This window comes from Equus caballus, chromosome 22 (assembly GCF_041296265.1).
Source record: "Equus caballus isolate H_3958 breed thoroughbred chromosome 22, TB-T2T, whole genome shotgun sequence".
Classification (NCBI taxonomy): domain Eukaryota; kingdom Metazoa; phylum Chordata; class Mammalia; order Perissodactyla; family Equidae; genus Equus; species Equus caballus.
In genome coordinates, this window is record NC_091705.1 from 39977626 (window position 1) to 39997759 (window position 20134).

The 20134-nt window shown below is 55.9% G+C and overlaps 1 protein-coding gene across 4 annotated transcripts; it reads right to left on the minus strand.

Annotated features, from left to right (window-relative positions):
- Positions 1-1464: 1464 nt before the first annotated feature.
- KCNG1 (potassium voltage-gated channel modifier subfamily G member 1) lies at positions 1465-19583 on the minus strand. Of its 4 annotated transcripts, XM_070247001.1 has the most exons (5): positions 19307-19551; positions 18771-18914; positions 15722-15920; positions 6910-7709; positions 1465-2619 (listed from the first exon to the last, which is right to left on the minus strand). In XM_070247001.1, the coding sequence occupies exons 4-5, from the start codon at positions 7681-7683 to the stop codon at positions 1849-1851; spliced, it is 1545 nt and encodes a 514-aa protein (XP_070103102.1). In that variant the 5' UTR covers positions 7684-7709; positions 15722-15920; positions 18771-18914; positions 19307-19551; the 3' UTR covers positions 1465-1848. The 4 variants fall into 4 exon arrangements, with proteins under 4 accessions (XP_070103102.1, XP_023482521.2, XP_023482520.2 ...); XM_023626753.2 differs by lacking the exon at positions 15722-15920 and having other exon boundaries at positions 19307-19555; XM_023626752.2 differs by lacking the exons at positions 15722-15920; positions 18771-18914 and having other exon boundaries at positions 19307-19583.
- Positions 19584-20134: the final 551 nt, after the last annotated feature.

Here is a 20134-nt window from a genome sequence, read left to right on the forward strand (position 1 = left end):
GAGGAACATCCAGTGGGGTAACGGGGATAGAGGTTCTGCAGTGGCTTTTGTAGAGAGGTGGTCAGAAAGGTGATGGGAAGGAGCCAGCCACGCAGTGTTCTGTAGGAAGGGCATTCCCAGCAGGGGATCTGAATGTGCAAAGGCCCTGAGATGGGATGGGCTGGGTGAGAGGGAAGAGCCGAATGGAGGCCGGTGTGGCTGAGTGGAGTGAGCGACACGGGGAGAGGTGGGAGATGAAGGTGGAGAGGAGGAGAGGGTGCAGGTCATGCAGGGCATTTGGGTTTATTCTCAACGTGATGGCCAGCCACTGGCGGATTTAGGCAGGGCAGCGCTGTGATCAGATCTGTTTTAGGGCGTGTGTTCTGTGCGGCGGAAGGGAAGGGCATGGCCAAGGCAGCAGGGGTTTTGGGGTGAAGAAAGCGATGCTGCCGTATCTTCAAGGGTGAGGACAGACTTGTGACTGCGACCTGGGGGTGAAGCCCCTCCCCGTCCTGGCACCGAGGGGCTCTGATCCCTGCCAGCTGAGTAAACCTGGTGGGCTGGCCCGGGTTCCCTCTCCACTGCACATCATCTACACCACGGGAGGTCAGACAGCTCTTCCCAGTCAGGCGGGTGCTCTGCAGGCCTTTTGGGGGCACAAGGAGGCCTTTGGGGGCTTCAGACTGTGCTTCTCAGACTGCCCAGCAAACCACGGCCCACCTTCCTGAAGCACGAACCCCACTCTAGGTTTAGATTTAGATTCAGTTAAATGATTTAAAGCTTTTTTGTTTTTGGTGAGGAAGATTGGCCCTGAGTTAACATCTGTGTCAGTCCTCCTCTATTTTGTACGTGGGATGCTACCACAGCATGGCTTGATGAGCAGGGTGTAGGTCCGTGCCCAGGATCCAAACCCACGAACCCTGGGCTGCTGAAGTGGTGCCTGTGGACTTAACCACTATGCCACTGGGCTGGCCCCTTAAAGCATTTTTTTCAAATATTAAAACAAAGGTGGAGTAGAATAAAAACCTACACTGTTCTTTAGAGATAAAATGAAGCGATTTCACCCTGTGGTCATCGGCGCTGACAGGCCCCTTGGGGTCCACCCAACTGTTAGGGGTTCCTTGGGGGAAAGTTTGGAGAAATAGTCCTTAAGGTGCAAAAGAGGAGGTGAGAGGATGGGAGAGAAGGAAAAGGGGAGAAAGAGAGGTGGGAGGACTCAAAGAGAAACAAGAAAGGGACGGCAGTATTTACCAGCTGTTTCCCCAAAGGTCTCTCTCTTTTCTCTCCCTTTTCTTCCAAACCCGCTGGGGCCCATCAGGCCTGAAAAACCCAGGGAAACGGGCCCTATTCCTTCCGGCACCCACATTGGCTGGCTTTGCTGGGAAACAGTTTCCTCTCTTAAGAGAGCCCCATGGAAGGCTTGTCTCTCTTTTTCAAAGGTTTTCTTTAATTGCATATGATCCACACTACAGACAGACACACTGATGCTGCTGTTTGTATATTTTTCTCTAGGCAGACCCATAAGGCAAGTCTTTGCTGGGCATGTTATTTACATGGTGGAAAGAACAAGCCATCTCCTTATTGAGGGAAGCAGACATGAGGGCTGGGGTGGGCGAGGGGGCTGTTGCAGCTGTGTGCTGGGGTCAGGACCAGCTTCCACTTCCCTTGTGGACTCGGAGGGGCCCCCTCTGTGGATGGTGCGACGTCCTCCCTGGGGTGTGGTTCGAGTCAGTCCTATGCCGGGGCCGCGCTCAGAAGCAGTATGTGCCTCTGAAGGCATCATAGTGATGGCAATAGCTTCAAGCCGCAGAGGGCAGGCAGGGCTGAGGGTGTCCTGGCGGTGGCGGTGACGAGGTGTGTCCTCTGGGCTCAGCTGTTGTCTCTGGTGTCCGAGGAGGCACTTCCAAACAGGATGTCACTGTCCTGGGACATGCTGCTCAGCTGCGACTTGGTTTTGATGAGGAACTGGGCCCTCCGGAACACCACCCTCTCCTGCTCCTGCTTGAGCTCCAGGTAGGAGCGGGAGAAGGTGTGGAAGATGGAAGTCACCGGGAAGGCCATGAGGAGGATGCCGCTGAGGATGCTGCTGAGCGCCACTACCTGGCCGGGCGTGCTCCTGGGTACCATGTCTCCATAGCCCACAGTTGTCATGGTGATGACAGCCCACCAGTAGCAGGCAGGGATGCTGGTGAACTCGGGGCTGTCAGCCATCTCATTCTCGATGACATAGAGGAGCGGGGCAAAGAGGGCAATGGCTACGCAGAGGAAGAGCAGCAGGAGCCCGAACTCGCGGGTGCAGCGTCGGGCCGTGAGCCCCAGCGTCTGCAGCCCCAGGGAGTGGCGGGCCAGGCGCATGACGTACAGAATGCGCAGCGCCCGCAGGACCCGCAGCACAAGCCCCACCTTGTCCAGGTAGTTGTTGCCCGCGCCCGACTTGCGGCGGCCCGCGGCCGCGCCGTCCACCAGCAGCGTGATATAGTAGGGCAGGATGGCCACCATGTCGATCAGCGTCAGCGGGCTGCGCAGGAAGGCGAACTTGCTGGGCGCCTGGATGAGCCTCAGGACGAACTCGAGGGAGAACCAGCCCACGCACACCGACTCCACGATGAAGATGTTGTGGCACATCTGGGAGCACTGGCCCTGGGAGAGAGGGCAGAGGTCAGAGGTCCCACTAGCAAGGAGCACAGGGCTGAGCTACCTGAGTGAAAGGTGGTCTGGGCAGGGCCAACCTGCCTGTCCATGTCATGTGGCCCCGGGGCTCTCTCTAGTTAGGCTCACTCCCCGGGCGATCACGGCCAGGCCCAGGGCTTGAGGGTGACCACTCCTCATCTCTTTCTCCAGCCCAGACCTTGCCCCTGACCTCCAAACCCCAGATGGGCTCCCACCTTGATGTCACCCCCGGGGAGTCTGATAGGCATCTGGCACTCGTCATATGCTAAACCAGGCTCCCAGTTTCTTTTTTTTCTTTTAAACTTATTTTTATGGAGATACAATTGACATATAGCATTGTGTAAATTTAAGGTGTACAATGTATTGATTTGATACATCTCTGTATTTTGCAATCTGATTTCCACCACAGCCTTAACTGGCACCTCTAGCATGCCACCTAAGGACCATTTCTCCTTTGTGGTGGGAACGATGAAGACCGAGTCTCTTTGGGCTCCTGATTCCTCCTGCACACCCACCAGCCTGTGCTTTCCCTTCTTGGCCACCAGCAACCCCATCTTTCCCGTTGCTCTGGCCAGGAGACCTGGCCTCCTCCTGCCACCTCCCATGTGATCCTCAGGAAATCCTGTTGACTCTACCTTTGAAACAATTTCAGAATCAAATCACTTCTCACATGTCCACTGCCCCCAGCCACCATCCTCTCTGCCTGGACAGTTGCTGGCACCCTCGTCCTTACAGTCCACGTTGTACACACAGCCAGAGGGACCCTGAGACTGAATCAGATCCTGTCCCTCTGCTCAGCACCCTCCATGGCTCAGAGAGATACTCAAGTCCCCTCCTCCGCCCCAGGGCACATGTGGCCCGGGCACTACTTCCCCCACATCCTCGGCCCCTGTCCCCCTCACTCACCTGTTCCAGCCTCACGGGCCTCCTCACTGCCCTTCCAACCCCAGGCTCACCTGCCAGCCCGGCCCTGACTTTCTGCTCCCCCTACAAGATTCCTCTTCCCACATCCACCCTCCCTTCCTCCAGCTCCTTGCTTCAATATCACCTTCCCGGGGAGGCCTTTTGTGACCACCCCCTTTGTCCTGCACCCCATTCCCCTTATTCTGTGCTGTTTGTTCATAGTACTCATCATCTTTTAATATGCCTTAGAATTTACTTACTTATCACATCTGTTGTCTGTCTCCGCCCCCTGCCCCACCTGCCTCCTGCCCCAGCATTGTAGCCCCACAGTGCAGGCAGTTTGTTCGCTGCGAGTACCCCCACACCTGGAAAGGCCCGGCACGCGGCAGGTGATCCATTCATATTTGTTACTGGGATGGATGGAGGAGCATTGGACTGGCGTTTAGACAGAGGTCCAGCTCAAGGCCAGGAGGCACAGGAAAGACAGAGGAGGTGGCCAGGTGGGGTGGAGCCTGCTGGAGAGACCAGCTGTCCTGCTCAGCAGCCCCTGATCGCTGCCTCAGCGAATTCAGGCTTGAGGCTGCCTCACCGAAGCTTTCGAAGAAGCTGGAAAGCTGGAGTTTTACGTGAAATCTCCTGGGTTTTAAATGTGATAATTCAATACAGAGAAAACAGTCTATGAGCCACTTGGACACATCTGGGCACTGGATTTGGCATGCTGGCCGCCAGCTTGTCTCTCTGAAATCTAACTAGACAGTAGACTGTCCCAGTGGAACTTAAGCTCAAAGGGGCCTTTGGCTGAGAGGGAAGGCACGAATGGCTCTAGCCTGGGGCATCTCGTTGGGCCCTGGGCACAGCTGGTTCCACGAGTCTTGCTCTAATAGCTCGCTCTCCAGGAAGACGGAGAGCAAACTGCCACTGGGTGGGGCTTTGAGGTCTCAGACCTCTGGGACAGGAAGCCCCCTCCTCTGGGAAGCCTTCCTGGAGTGGCTCCCTCCAAGTATCCCCAGCACAGGTGGTGCGCCTCTCACAAGAACCCCCTCAGCTTGTCTTACACTTACAGTCACTGGGGGTGTCAGTGTCCCTCCTCTGCGAGAAGTGAAGCTGGAAGGCTTGTTCTGGTCACCCTGCCTGCCCGGTGGTGCCTGAATACAGTAGACACTCAAACGTGTGTTCAAGGAGCAAGTGAAACGGTGAACCCTACTGGTCCCCAAAATGAAGCAGAAGAAGAGCCTTTTCACTGGATCATTAAAAAGGCCACATATTACAGTCATGTGCCGTATAATGGCGTTTTGGTCAATGACGGACCGTGCGTATGACGGTGGTCCCGTAAGATGAGTCCCATGTAGCCCAGGTGTGTGGTGGGCTACACCATGTAGGTTTGTGTAAGTGCACGCAATGATGTTCACGTAATGATGGAATTGCTCAACGATGCATTTCTCAGAATGTATCCCCATCATCAAGCAACACGTGACTGTATTATTAAAAAAGCAAGTATCGGAAGTAGAAGAAAATGGTGGCTATATGAGTATTTTCCTGATGAAATGAGGACTGCATATGTTGGAGCTAAGAAGACGTCCATCCTGAGTAGAGGTACTTCCAACAGGTCTCTAATGATGGGCATTTTCTCTCTCTCTCTTTTTGGTGTGCACGTGTAATCTTTATAGTTTGCACTTCCCACATGCTCACGCGCAGGCATTGTTCCTATCGCTTCAGTGGACTCACTCACTGAATCCTCACAATGCTGTGAGTTGGGCCTGTTTACAGCCGACTGGATGGGTGAGGAAATTGAGGCACAGAGGAGGTAAGTAACTTGCCTACAGATACACAGCCAGAGTAGACGAAATAGGATTCAAATTCAGGCTGTCTGGTTCTAGCCCTGCCCTCTTCATCACTGCCCTTTATGCTTCTCAGAAGTTAATTTTACTGGTTGAGTGCTGTTTTCTTAATATTCCTTTTTAAAATTCAATGTACAAAAAAAAAGGGCCGGAAACCCCCTGCGAGTTATAAATTCAACAGCTATTGTTACTTCCTCCATCATACATGTAAGTGGAAAAACCCTCACGTGGTGAGTAGTTCTAATCTGCAATCAGAGAGCATATAAAGCACTTAGCACATGCAGGGTACACAGCCAGTGCTCAATAGATGCTGGCTGGCATGACATTTATGTTCAGTTCACACTGCCTTACCCATTTCTCCAATGCCCACACAATTTGTACCTGTGTGGACCTTTCGGGCTGTCTTGTACTTGCTTCCAGAACCTCTATGTGTGGGGTGGGGTCCTAACTCAAAGGCCCGAGGGTCTCATCCAGCAGAAGGCTGAACTGGGGAGCACACGTCCCATGGACTCAGCTCCCTCCAGGAGCTGCCACGAGGGACCGCAGGCCAGGGGGCCCGACCATATAAATTTTAAGAGAAGCTGGCAGTTGGAATTTTTAAGTGAAAAGCACCTTCCTTTTAAATGTTGGCAACCAAGTCAAAATTTTGGGCAGCACAGTGTGGACCGATCACACACTTCCCTGGGGCTGATGAGGCCCTGTCATGTGGACCCGTACTTCCATGTTTAAGAACACAGAGTGTGGACTCAGTCAGCTCAGGGTCTGGGCAGCCACCCTGCTCGGTGTCCTCATCTGTCAAGCGAGTGTGAGGACACCTCCTGGACAGGCTGCTGGAAGATGCTCTGAGAGCCAAGATGCAGGCAGACCTGCAGCCCAGCCCCGGCTCCCATCCACTGCCCTGAGAAGTGAGCACACAGCCCGTGTCCAGCCCTGGAGGAAACACCTTACACACGTTCTCTTATTTAACACAAAGAAATGCTCACTATTCGAAGTCGCATGCACACACACACACCTATCAATAAAAATTATGTTCAAGACCCAGAAAATGTTTCTGGGATATTTTTATACAGGAGAATTAGGAAGGTGGAGAAAGGCCTCAAGTAGGTGAAATAAATTTCGATGATATATGTCACGTGCTTAGCTTAGGGCCAGGCACGTCAGAAATCACATCATCCATTTTCCCCCATTCATCCATTCAACAGAGAGTGGCTGAGTGCCTCGTCCATGCTGCACATTGTTCTAGACACTGAGGGCACAGTGGAGACCAGGACAGGCACAGAGCTCGCATTTGAAGGTGGAGGTGGACAGGACACAGGTAAACACCATGTCAGGAGGGAATGGAGATGCTACTCAGCCACTGGCGCAGTCAGGGAAGGCCTCCTGGAGGAGGTGACAGTGTGGTCGTGAAGGATGTGGACGTCCAGGAGGAGTGGTCCAGCAGGCTGTTTTGTCTCCCGGCCTCAGAGACCTTCCCTCACTGCAGCCGGCCTGCCGCACCCAGCTGTGGGCTCCCTCTTACCTTCTCCTCCTCCTCTCTCAGGCTGGGCAAGGTGCTGACGGACAGGTTGATGGCGGTGACAGTGACAAAGAGCACCGAGAGGCAGGCGAACACTTTGCCGGGCAGCCCGGAGTGCGGCCTCTCCACCATGTCGCGCAGTCTCCGCATGCAGCGGCCCAGGCGGCCCTTGCCCTCCGCCAGGTCCTCGCTGTCCCGGTCCTCGCTGTCCAGCGCGTCGTCCTCGTCCTCCCGCTCCACCATCTCGGCGAACTCCTCCATCTTCCGCAGGTAGCGGCGCTTGCAGCAGCCGTCCAGGCGGTCCTCGGCGATGCCCCAGTACAGCAGCTCCTCTTGGAAGGACAGCGCGCACATCTCCCGCAGCAGGCGCAGCTTGCCCGCCCGCAGGAAGGTCAGGATGGTGCCGAAGGCCCCCGGGTGGCGGTCGAAGAAGAACTCGTTGCAGGTCACATCGTAGTCATCGCACACGTTGAGGATGTCGTCGAAGTTGGTGCAGGCCTTGAGCTGGCCCAGCCGCGTCAGCGGGAACTCCTCCAGCGTGGTCCAGGGCAGCGAGTACTTGATGCCGCCCACGTTGATGATGATGCGCCGCCGGCGGTCCTCGGGCTGGCCGCCCTGGCGGGGCTCGTCCTGCGGCCGCAGCCGCTGCGCGCGGCGGTAGAAGGCGCCCTTGAGGGACTGTCGCTGCGGAAAGAAGGTCCTGTGGAAGGAGGCGTCCGAGGCGCAGCTCAGGGCGCTGTAGTCGTAATCGGAATTGTCTCCCGGTAGGAGGGTCATTTTGGGCCTTCACATCCCTCCGGGGCCTGGGGGAGAAGAGGGGGAAGACCCTCAGTGACTCCTGAGTCTCGGCTGACCATGCTGATTCTGCCGCTATTTGCTGTTACGGACTCAATTGTGTCCCCCCCCAGTTCACAAGGGGAAGCCTGAATCCCCAGTGGGATGATACCAGGAGGCGGGGCCTTTGCAGCTAGTTAGGTTTCCATGAGTCATGAGGGTGGAGCCCCCATGAAGGCATTAGTGCCCTCATAAGAAGAGGGAGAGACACCCAGCTCCCTCCCTCTCCCCACCACGTGGGGGCACAGTGACAGGGCAGCCATCTGCAAGCCAGGAGGACAGTCCCCTCGAGAATCGCACCATGCTGGCACCCATGAGCCCGGAATTCCAACCTCCAGAACTGCCAGCAGTAAACGTCTGTGGCTGAAGCCGCCCAGGCTGGGTACTTCGTCACGGCAGCTGAGCTAAGACGTTCACTTAAGAGTGAAAATAGCAACACTGTTGTTCAGCCTTCCCTAACCTTCACGGTTCTTCGTATTCACCTCGTCTATGCTATAAGGACTTACCGAGTGCTACTGTGTCAGGCACCGCTTGAAGCTCGGGGGGCTCATAGTCAAGCACAGAATCGAACGTGGTCCCCAGCCCCACAGAGCCGACATCCTAGTGGACTGTCATGCAACATCTGTGCTGTTATTTACTTAACACTTGATTTTAAATTAGCCCCCACTTTTTGTATTTATTTAGCTTGGACAGACGGTCTAGTGGACGTCAGTGGCTCTCAACCAGGGCCGATTTGGTCCCGCAGCGGCAATGTGGCCATGTCTGGAGGCATTTGAGATGGTCATATGAGGGATGCTAGGGCATCTAGGGGATAGGGGCCAAGGATGCTGCTGCATGTCCTATGATGCACAGGCCACACTCCACGTCGGAGAGTCATCGGGCCCCAACGTGACCAGTGCTGAGTGAGAAGCCCTGGTGTTGTGGGCACAGGCGTGGGCTTTGGAGCCTCGTGGCGCAGGCAAGTTACTCAACCTTGATGTGTTTCAACTTCCTCCTCTGTGAAATGGGTGTGACCACATGGCCTGCTTCACAGGATTATCAAGAGGATTCAATGAATTATGTACCTGAGAGCACCTAATGCCGTGCCTGGCGTATGGGAGGTGCTCAGTTATTGTCGTCTATCGTTACTACATGCATTTATCTTAAAGGGACACCTGGTGTTGCTTCTATAAATGGGAAACCTATACCATTTGCCATAAATAAGAGGCGATGTCCAAAGTAACGTACAGTCCTCACCACGGTGCCATGTTTGCTCAGGTGTCAGGACACTTCATCTTGAGGACACGGGGGTGTGCTGGCCAGCCATGCCTGCTCCTCCAGGAAGCCTTCCTGGGCTCTTCCAGCTGAATTGAGTACCCCTCCCCCATACCTGGGGCATTTCTCTTCCCCAGTGTCACCACCCAGCTTTAGAATTATCTGTGTGCAAGACTGGCTCCTTTATTAGACTGCTCACTCTGTGGGGGCAGAACTGTGCTTTACTCATCTCTGAATCCCTGGACCCAGCAGCATAAGAAGTGCTCACCGAATGAGTACATTTCCTGTTGGTGAGGCCAACATGACGAGGCTACTTCTGAGAAACTGGGGTTAAACCATCAGCTTACATAGACTCTTTCCTTCCCACCCTCAAAGCTCAGACTCTGCGCTACTAGAATGAGATTGCTTATGCATTCCTAGCTCATGGGCTGAATTCGGTTCACAAATATTTTGCCGGAATTGAGAAATAGCATGTAAAGATTCATATTTTTGTTTTCTCTAGAAAAATCAGACTATCTGGCAACACTTGGCCCAAATTCCAGCTGAGAAATGGCTGCCCCCTTTAGGCAGGGCAGGTATGCTTCAATCCACCACAGCCGCCACCCTTCCCTATTGTCTCCCTAACACCCACTCTACTTCATTTCATCTATATTTCCTTCTTGGCCCCTTTAGGCATTTGAGTTTGAGACCCCTGGATTTTAGCAACAGAGCTCGCCAGAATTAAGCCAATGCAGAGAAAAGTAGTGAGATTCTAATACTTTGCTTTTTAAAATCACCCTCTTTCCCCACAAACCCGATCATCCATGGAGCAGCAAAGTCTATCAGTGCCCAATGGAAACCCATTTCCGACACCTGAGTGTGACACCTGAGTGTGACTCTGTGTTCAGGGAAACGAGGCCATGTTCAGGGAAAGCGCGCGCGTACACGCCCACACGTGCACCCCCGTATGGATGAGAAACTGCTTCACAGGAGCCAGGAGGCCGGGCTCCACGTTTGAAAGGGGGTCCTTCCTATCAGGAATTCTGTTACAGAAGCAAATTGTCACCCCGCTCATTTATCTTTGGGGAAAGCCACCGTTTCACAGATTGGGTTTGGGAAAGCTAGGCTACACCTGTGTTTGAAATTAAAATCATTGGATTTGAGAATGTTGCGAATGTTTTTAACTTCCCCTAAAATTGGAAGCCATCTCCTCAGGCAGCGCCTGCCAGGATCCCTCAGAGGCGTGGGAACACGGCCTGTCAGGCGCTTCACGGCAGGGACGTCGAGTTTCAGTTCTGCGGCTTCATCTTCGCCACCAACGAGAAGCGGAAAATGACACTCTTTTTGGCGAGAATGGTGATGGAGGCAAAGGAAGCTTCCTCTCATCCTGCAAGCCCCGGGGAGCTCTCGTGAACCCCACAGCTGCAATCACCTCTTCTCCCGGGGAATTTCTTCCTTCAACCCTCCCCACTTTCCCTCCAGCAGAAAGCTCCCCCAATTAGCGACTCTTCATTCCTTTCTCTCAGGACGCATGTCAGCGGTGAGTTAAAGGCTCGGCGTCCTGCGTGGAAAGTTATCCTGCCTCAGAAGCCTGCGGAGTCTGGAGAAGAGGACAGAGCACCCTTCGTTCAGGCTGCTTGCACACGGAGGGCCAGAGTTCCCTGGGGAGGGCCAGAACTTGCTAAATGAGGATGGGTCCACTTTGCCCTGGCCCTTGGTCTTGGGGGCGCCCAGTGTGATGGGCGTGGGGAGGCCGGCTCTGTGCGCTGGGCTCTAGAGTCGCGAGTGAAGTTCATAGATCAAACAGGCCCCAAAGTCCTGCTTCTGGAAAATAATGCTCCTCTTCACTCAGCCTGATACCCTCACCAGAAGTCTGGTCTTTCAAACTTTCTCTACAGTATTCGCTCTGTCAGTTCTAGAGCATGACGGATACTAGTGATGTTGCTTCTGAGGGTCTATACGGACGCTTGAAAAGAGGAAGCCGTCTGGGAAAGGGGCTGCAATGGTGGGGACGAGGAGCAGGAGTCCTGAGGGACTGTCACTCATTCCTTCAACGCTCACCACACGTCAGACCTGTGCTCCGTCTAGGGGCACAGCAGAGAACAAGACAGCCCCTGTGCCCATGGAGCTGACGTTCTAGTGGGGGAGACAGTCTCTAAATAAGTACGTAGATCATTTCAGGTTGTAGTGAGTGCTGTGAGGGAAGCAGAACAAGGTGACAGATGGAAAATGACTGGGGGGGGGCAACATTAGCTGATGGGGTCTGGCAGGGCTTCTCGGAGGAGGAGTCCTTGGAGCTGAGCCTCAAGGATGGGAAGAAGCCGCCCTTGTGAGGACCTGGGAGAGGGTGTCTCAGGTAGAGGGGAGGGGAAGAGCTTGCTCCCCGACCTGGGACATGGATGATTAAAGACCAAAGAGAAGGCTGAGTGGCCTGGCAGAGTGAGTGAGGGGAAGGTGGGAGGAGACGAGCATGGGAAGGCTGGCGCCAGATGGAGCAGGGCCTCGTGGGCATGACATGAGCTCAGAAGGCTGTGAGTGGGCCCGGGAGACCAGGCTGGAAGCCCCTGACATCACTCTGGAAAGAGGTAACTGAGGGTTGGACCAGCGGAGGGGACTGGAATTGGGTGGATGTGGGAGGGACTTGGGAGGAAGAGCGGACTGGACTTGCTGACCGACAGGAGTGAGGGAAAGAGATGAATGTAGGGTGATGCCAGTGTGCCGTTCGCCGAGGTGACAGAGAGGTGGCGCTATCATGAGAGCTGAGTTAGAGGCAGCTTCTGCTGGCTGTGAGATGACGGACAGGAGAGGGCGTGGGCAAGTCACAGATGGAGAGAGAGGAGGGACCCGTGTCTCACGTGGATGATGGATAGTGTCGCCCCATCAAAGCTGGCCTAATGATCATCTGTGTGTGTGTGTGTAGGGGGGTGGCATTAGCTGGTAGCTTTGACCTGGCTGGGCTGGAGAGGGCAGGAGGGCCAGGCTAGCAGAGATATGGTGAAGCCCAGAGGCCGGCGTTCCCTGTACCCAGCGCCCAGCACCCACTTCCTGGTTGAAGCTGCATTGCACACCAGGCCCATGTGGTTACTGCAGGTAGACACCACTAGGGGGGTGTGGCAGGCAGAATAACCCACCCCTCTCGCCCCCTGAAGATGTCCATGCCTTAATCCTAATGCCTGGAACCTGTGAATATGTTAGATCATATGGCAAGGAGGAACTGAGGTTGCTAATCAGCTGCCTTTGAGGTGGGAAGATGCTCCTGGATTCTCTGGGGGCCCCATGCAATCACAAGGGTCCTTAAAAGATGGAAGAGAGAGGCAGGAGAGGATGTTAGAGTGATGCGATGCTGTAGGAAAGACCTGACTGGCCAACACTGACGGCCAGTGTGCAGATGGAAGGGGCCACGAGCTGAGGAGAGCAGGCAGCCTCCAGAAGCTGGAAAAGGCAAAGACTGACTCCCCAGGGACCCTCCAGAAAGGAGTGCAGCCTGCCGACGCCTTTATTTTAGCCCAAAAAGGTCCACTGGAGGCTTGTGTCTCCCAGAAGCGTGAGGTGACAAATCTGTGCTATTTTCAGGCACTCAGGTTGTGGTAATCTGTTACAGCAGCCACAGGAAACTAACACAGGCAATGCTCAGGAAAAGCTGTCCTCCTCCAGCTTGGGGGACCCCTTGTTAACTACTCCAAGCTGGGGGAAAAGAAGAGCCCACAGGCTCTGAAATCAAGAGATCTGGGTTCAAGGCCAGCCACTCTGTGACTTTGGACAAGTCATGTCCTGCCTCTGAGACTCAGTTTCCTCATTTGTAAAATGGGGATGTGAATAGGTCCTGCCTCCTTGAGTTATGGTGAGGACTAAAGCAGATGACACGGGTGACGTGGTTGGCACATGCATGACACACCGTAGACCCTCAGTGGATACCTGCTCTATTATTAGCTATGAGGAGGGTCTGTCATCACCTCCTCCACCAGCCAGGGGCGACTCCTGTGTGGACCCGATCCAGTGGGATTTGAACCCAGCACTGTCGGACCACCAGAGCCCTCCACTGCAGGAAGTGCAGTCTGGCATGGCCTCTGGGAAAATCATCGGGGTGCAGAGGGAAACGAAGGGTGCTGATGCCCTGTGACCCAAGGATCCTACTCCCGGGTCTATTTCCCAGACCTGGGTCCCTGGGGTTGTGGCAGTCATTGCACTCAAATCCTTGACTCAGGATCTGCTTCTGGGAAGTCAGATCTGAGAGGAGCAAGGTATAAGAGTGTGTCCAGTGTTGCTTTTGGTGCTAGGAGGTCCCCCAGCATCCATCCTGGGGGAAATGGACAAGTGATGCATACAGATGGCGGACTCCCATAGATTGCGCAGGAATTAGAAGCGATGCACTAGATGTAGGTCTGGCAATACATTTAGATCTTAAAGACATGGTGCCAAGCGGAAAAAGAAACAGAATAGCACTATGCTATTTATGTAAATCACCACACACAAAACAGTACATACTTTACGAAGACTCAGGCGCATGTAAGGATCTGTATCAACCATGAGGGGGTGCCCAGGGGGGGCCGGGGAGGGGGAATAAGCATGGAGATTGGACTAAAGGGATCAATGAGCAAGACGGCCTGGCACGGGCTAATGAGGAAGCGTGCTATGAAGTCAAGACTGGGGTTAACACGACTCTGGGTTTTAATCCAGGTTAAATAAAGAAAAAAAGGGAATTGCACAAAGACAGCCAAGCACCAGGTTCCAAACCGCCCTGGGGCTCAGTGGAGATACAGACCCTCTCAGTCAGCATCCCAGAGCGGGAGGCCCAGGAGGTGGCATTTTTTGACAGGCTGCCCTAGAGATTCTTAGGCATGCTAAAGATCCAGAGAGAGCAAAAGGGGCGGCAGGAAGACCTGGAGAGCCCCAGGGGCCGGGGAGCAAGAGCTGCTCTGGGCTTCGGCGGGGAGCCCCTTGCCCAACTTCTCAATCTCCCTGGGGCCCTGGAAGGCTCTGGGGGTCCCACGCTTGGGGGGCTCCACTGGAGGAGTGGAAAAGCTGCTTAGAGACAAAAGCCTACTTCGGGGCTGCCGTGATCAAACTCCCCTTTGTGAGCCACGGATCTGCTGGCTCTCCCCTGCAACTGCTTTCCTTCCTCTTGGGAGAAGGATGATGTTCGCAAGCTAGGACGGGGGGCTGGGTACACTTTCCCAAAGATAAACAATCGTTTAAACCATAGGAGTTCTGAGTGGCAGCCCCACCACGAGGCTGCTCTGTGGTCAGCGTCTGACTGCGGGTTAGGGTGCAGGGCCTGGGGAGGGGTAGAGGGGGTGGTGGGATGGGATGAAGGGCCAAGTCAGGCTGGCCTGGCCATCACTGCTGCTCCTGCCGATAGCCCTTTGACCTGGCCCTCCGTACCCTCTGAGTCACCGGCCCTCTCTGAGCCTGGTTCCGCCCCACAGAGTGGGGATAAGTGTGCCTACCTCCCAGGACTGTTATAAGGGTCTGGGGAGTGCAGGTTTGCTGCAGGAATTAGCAGGGTCACCCGATCTCTCCTCCTCATGGCCGCACGCCATCAAGGACGTGAAAGGTTTCCACGAACTGTTGTGCGCTGATCCCAACTGCAAAAATACCTCCTGGCTTTCTCTCCGGGGTTTCAACAAACCACCGGCCTCTCTCGACTCTGCTCTTCCCGTCCTACATCCACCCCTTAGGACGGAGCTCGCCCATCCCTTAGGACCCAGCGCTCTGCCCCTCTTCCGAGTGCGAGTGCGAGGGGGGATGCAGAAAGAGTGCTACACACTCACAGGGCTGTAATAGCAACAACCAGCCTCTCCTAACTGCACACTCACTAAGTGCCAGGAGCTCTGCTAAGAGCCTTAACTGTGTGAGTCCATGTCCTTCCCTAAGAGGCAGGCAGTACCATTAACACCCCCATTTTACAGATGAGGAAATTGAGGCTTCAAGAAGGGAACACTCATGGCTCTGGTGAGAAGGGATGAAGCCAGAGTCAGACCAGGTCTGTGGGACTCCAAGTCAGACCCCTCTGACCTCTGATTTTACTGCCTCCCCGGATCCTGGTTCCGGGTGTGTGTGTGTGTGTGTGTGTGTGTGTGTCTCCACCACCCGGAGCAAGCCAGGGACTGAATCTCTTGTCTCTATTTTCTACAGACAAACTTTTGGAAAGTCTTTGGCGATGAGGAAAGCAGGCAATTGCCCATGGCTGGGGGAAACATCTTTATTCCTCTTGTGTATTTGTACAAGAGCAGAGTAAGAAATCAGCAAAAACCCTGGTTTTGTTAAATTCTGAGTTACTATCTGAGCTGGCCTCCGGGCAGAAGATCTCTCCTATGGTGTGGACAGAGGTAAGGGTGTGGCCTCTGGGCCAGGCTGCCTGGCTCACCGTTTAAAAGCTGTGCACCCTTACTCAAATGCCTTCACCTCTCTGTGCCTGCATGTCCTTGGCTGTAAACTGGGGTAATCACTGCATCTGCCTTGTAACTGCTCGGAGCTGTGCCCGGCACATGGGAAGGGCTCTGTGTTTGCTCCCGTGGCTTTTGTGCAGCAAGCCTGGCAGAACCCCCCTCCCCCATTTCCTTTCTTAGAGGAGGAATGTGAGGCACAAAACACCTTGCAGAGGGTGGACTTCAGCGCTGGCTCTCCCTCTCACCTGGCACTGAAGTCAAGTCTCTCCCTCGCTGGGCCTCCACTTCCGCATCTATAACATGAACTGACGAGGCATGCCCCTACGGGAGGCAGTCCCTGGGACCTGTGAACATGTTACCTGACAGAGCAATGAAGATTTTACTGGTGTGATTAAATTGAGGATCTTGAGATGGGGAGATGACCCTGTGTCATCTGCTGGCCCAATGTCATCACCAGGGTCCTTATAAGATGGAGGCAGGACGGTCAGAGTCAGAGAAGATGTGATGATGGGGGCAGCCGTGAGGCCAGGGGCTACAGGTGCAGCCAGCCTCCAGAAGCTGGAAAAGGCAAAGAAATGGATTGTCCCCCAGGAGAAACACAGCCCTGTGGACCCCTTGATTTTAGCCTAGTGAGACCCATTTTGGACTTCTGATCCCCCCAAAAATGTAATATAATCAATTTGTGTTGCTTTAAGCCACTAAATTGGGGTAATCTGTGGGAAACTAACACAACCTCCAAGGCAACTTTCTAAAAGAAAAGCATTTCTCTCCTGAGCTCCTTGAGCTTTGGTTTCTTTCCTTCAATGCTTCTCCACTTGTGTCATTCTCCAACTCCACGTGGGTGTCGAGGGGACCCTCCATCCCTCCACACAGCCCTTCCCCTCCCAGGGCGGCTTCCTCAGTCAGGGTCAGGGCTCCTGGCTGGGCTGACTCAGAGGCAGGTCAGGCTGCATTAATCCCCGGTTAACACGTTCATCAAAGCGGGTCCAGTCATTAGCCTGGCCCAGGTCGGGCATGCTTGATCTCCGAGATAGGCTGCACCCGAGCGGAGAATCTTTCTCAGCTACCTGCCTGCTGTCCCTCCTTGCCACCATCCAACCATGCTGGACCTCTGTCCCGCTTCCTGTGAGCTGGGGTCCAAGTCCCCGGCGGGGGCCGGGGAGTGGGGGAGATCTGCTGAGCGCTGGGCTCCTCCTTCCTTCTCCCACCTGTCCCCAAATGAGAAAATGTGCCAGTCTCCCCCCCTACAAAAAAGACAGAGGCGGCGTCTGGAGCCTCCCTACTCTGCGGCTGGCAAATTAACACAAATGTACTTTCGCCTTCTACCAGGAGGTGTTTCGGGGTGGGAGCCAGAAAGTCCTTTTCTGTTTGCCTCCTTGCAGGCTGAAATTTGGGAACACAGGCATGAGCAGAGGAGCAGGCTGGGGGAGCAGCGGGGACTTGGGGCAGCAGGAAGGGGACACCTGCTTAAAGCATCCCTCAGTTCTCTTTCCTTAGGAAGCGTTGAGGCTGCGGTCTCTGGGGAAGTGAGGAAGGAAGGAGAGAGAGCATGGTGGTGCCTGCCTGGCAGGGGAGGCACGGGGTGAGCGAGACACAGCCACCCCAGAGCAGGGCAGAGTCCGAGGCACAATTCAGGTCCCATCTGTTAGCACATCCACTTTATGTTCTGATTTTGTTAATCGAATAGTCTGCTATCTAATAAAAATGGCCAACCGTGATGGAGTGCTTGCAGCTAGACTTTCTTGCCTCTCCTTTTTTATTCATTCTACCCAGAGTGGCTTTTCCAGCCGCCATTTTCCACCCAGGGGCTCCATTTCCAGGTTTAATGAGTCAACCAAGAGTGGATTCCCAGACCCCTGTACCTTTGGCAACAGGAAATGTTGACTCTTCATCAGGTATTGGAAAAGGGGATGCAGAGAAAGGTCAGCCCAGTCATGACACCCTTTAGGGGCCCAGGGGCTTAATTCCTTGGTTCTGTTTGACTCTCAGCCCTGCATCCAGAACACATCTCTCTGCTCTTCTGTTTCCTCAGGCATCTCTCTCACCTCTCGCCAGAGCCCAGCTGTGTGTCTTGTGCAGAGAATTCAAAGTGGCAGTGGGATCGGAGTGTGGCTCCCAGATCTGCCCCAATCAGGCTCCAGGGTGCCCCCAGCCTGAGTTCTTAAGTCTCGGGACAGGAATCAAGGCTGTCTTGTTTCCAGCACATTCATGGTTCCCCATGGGTTTGGAGTGGGTCCCACGACAGAAATCTTTCCACTGGAATGGGCTGGTTGAGGGAATGACTGATGAGGGCAATCCCCAGAGGCCATCCTTGCCTGTCTGTCAAACATACCTTCTCTCCCTCCCCACTCAGCAGGTGCCTCAGCAGAGCTCCAAGACAGAGGACACAAGGTTGAGCTCAGGTCCAGCAGAGCCTGAGAAGTCCACTCAAGAAAGCTGGCATGCCCTGGCCACGTGTCCCTGGCAAGCCCAGCAGTGGGGCCGGGTCTCCAGCAGTGCCAAACTTTCCTTGGAGACAGGCTCTGGTGAGGCACCCCAGAGTGCCTCTGCCTGCCGTCATGTGTGTGGGTATCAAACACACGCTAGTGAATACACCTCTGCTCAGATTCACAGAGGCAGGAGCCTCCCCACTCCACACACACACACACACACACACACACACACACACACACACACGGCTAATCAGAGCAGCTCCTCCTCTCTCCTCACCCCCCTGCACTCATCTCAAGGTGTCAGCAAGAGGGTGGGTGTCTGCGTCTGTCTCATCTACCTGGGTGACTCTGGTGCCCGGCACCCTTTATGTGCTTCAGAAAATGCCGACCAAGTGGACAACTTAATTAATGATCCCCGTTGCTGGGAGCCTGCCCTCATCAGTCAGCTTAGATCAGTATTTCTCAACACCCCTCCCCAATGCCACCCTCCCCTAGGGAGCTTTTTAAAGACCTTTTCTTCCTCTCCAAGAACCTATTCCAGCCTCCCCCTCCCCTGGAGAACGAACACATCAAATGAGCCAAGGAAAGGCCCTCTGCCACCTGTCCCAGGGACCCTCTGCCTGTCACAGTCCCACCCGAGGGGGCTCAGGCCTCCTCAAGGGAGGGGCTGGGTCTTAATCCCTACTTCTCTCTGGGCTGCAGGCTGGCCTCCATCCGGTCCTACCCGCATCCCGTCCCTCTCCTGCACTGCTCTCTCGCCAGCACAGTGCCTCAAGAACTGACTGTGAAACAGTGAAATCACGGTGACGGGCACCTGGCCTGGGGAGCTGCCCACAGCAGGTGCTCAATCAGTCTTTGTCCAATCCGTGAACGAATGAACTTCTCTCTTTTCCTTCCTCCCCCAAAGGCTCCCGTCCACCCAAGCAGAGCCCCTCCTGGGTACGGAGCCCCTGAGGCTGAGGAGGCCATCACCCACCTTCCTACCAGTTGCTGGAGCCTCCCGTGAACAGAGCTGTCTCGAAATCCCCAGCGCCAGGCACACAGTAGACGCTCAATAAAAGCTTGTTGAGTTAATGAATGACTCAGTAAAGCTCAGTGGTGGGGATGCTCCATTCCGTGCCTAAGGATGGAGTCAATGAGCGAGTGACAGACGCCCCCCCCCACCCCAGACTCCCCCCAACACCCTTTCCTCTCGGGATCCAGCCAGGCGGCGAGACACCTCCGCCACAGCCAGGATGCGCCCCGCGCCGCGTCACCGCGGCGGAGAACGTCCAGCACTTCGCACCCCGGGGACCCCTCGGGAAGAACTCAGCTGGACCCGCACCGTGACCGCGGCGAGCGCGCCCCACGCCGCCGCCCGCTGCTCCGGGTCTTCCGTCGCCCCAGCCTCTCCGCTCGGTAGGTTTCGGGGCCCCGCCAGGCGCAGCGCCCCCCGACCCCCAGCTTACAGGCGCGGGGGCCGCTCGGCGGCTCGGCGGCGCCCGGCGAGGCTGCAGCGCGTAAAGTTCCCACCTCAAGTTCCCGTCCCGGCGTCCCCGCCTCGGAGTTGGCCGCGCCGCGGCTTCGGTTCCCCGGGCTGCCAGTGGGTCGCAGGGAGGACGCGAGAAGGGCTGGAAGTCGCCCGGGGCGCCCGCGTCGCCTCCCGGAGCCGCGGACAAACTTGGGCCCCCGGGCCCGGCTCCGCTCCTGCGCTCGGACCCAGGGCCGCCCCGCCTCTGCGCCTCGGTCCCCGCCAAGCTCCGAGCGCGCCGCGCGGCAGCCGCCGAGGGAGGGAGCGGGGGCAGGAGGCGGGACGGAGGGAGGAGACTGCGCGCGGGGCGGGGAGAGGGGGCGGGCGGCGGAGAGCGCGGCGCCGGGCATCGCCCCGCAGCCCGGGCGGTGGCAGCGCCACGCGGGCACCGGCGTCCGGGCGCCTCAGCCCGCGGCCCGTAGCTTGGCTGGGCAGGGCTCCTCACGGCACCTTCTGGAGCCCCGGCCTCGGGGGCACGCACGAAGCGCCCCCTGCCACCCCCTCTCCTCCTTCCCCCGCCCCGCGCAGGCCGTAGGCTCCCGGCGCTCGGCTGCCCCGGGGCTGCACGCGCTCAGCCGCGCGCCAGCCTCCTGGGGTCGCGCGCAGTGTCACGTGCTTTCCCTGGCTGTTCAAGTGCACCGCTGGTCACTGGAGCCAGTGCCCCAGGGTCTACACGTGCCATGCAAAGTCCCACGCTCCGCTGTCCCGGGGCCGCATCCTCCACGCGCTTCCACATCCCGGGGCCACACGCGCCGTGTCTTGTGCTTTTCCCTGGAGGTCCTAGTGCGCCGCTGCTGGTGAGCCCCTCTTGCTACCACGGGACACGGGCT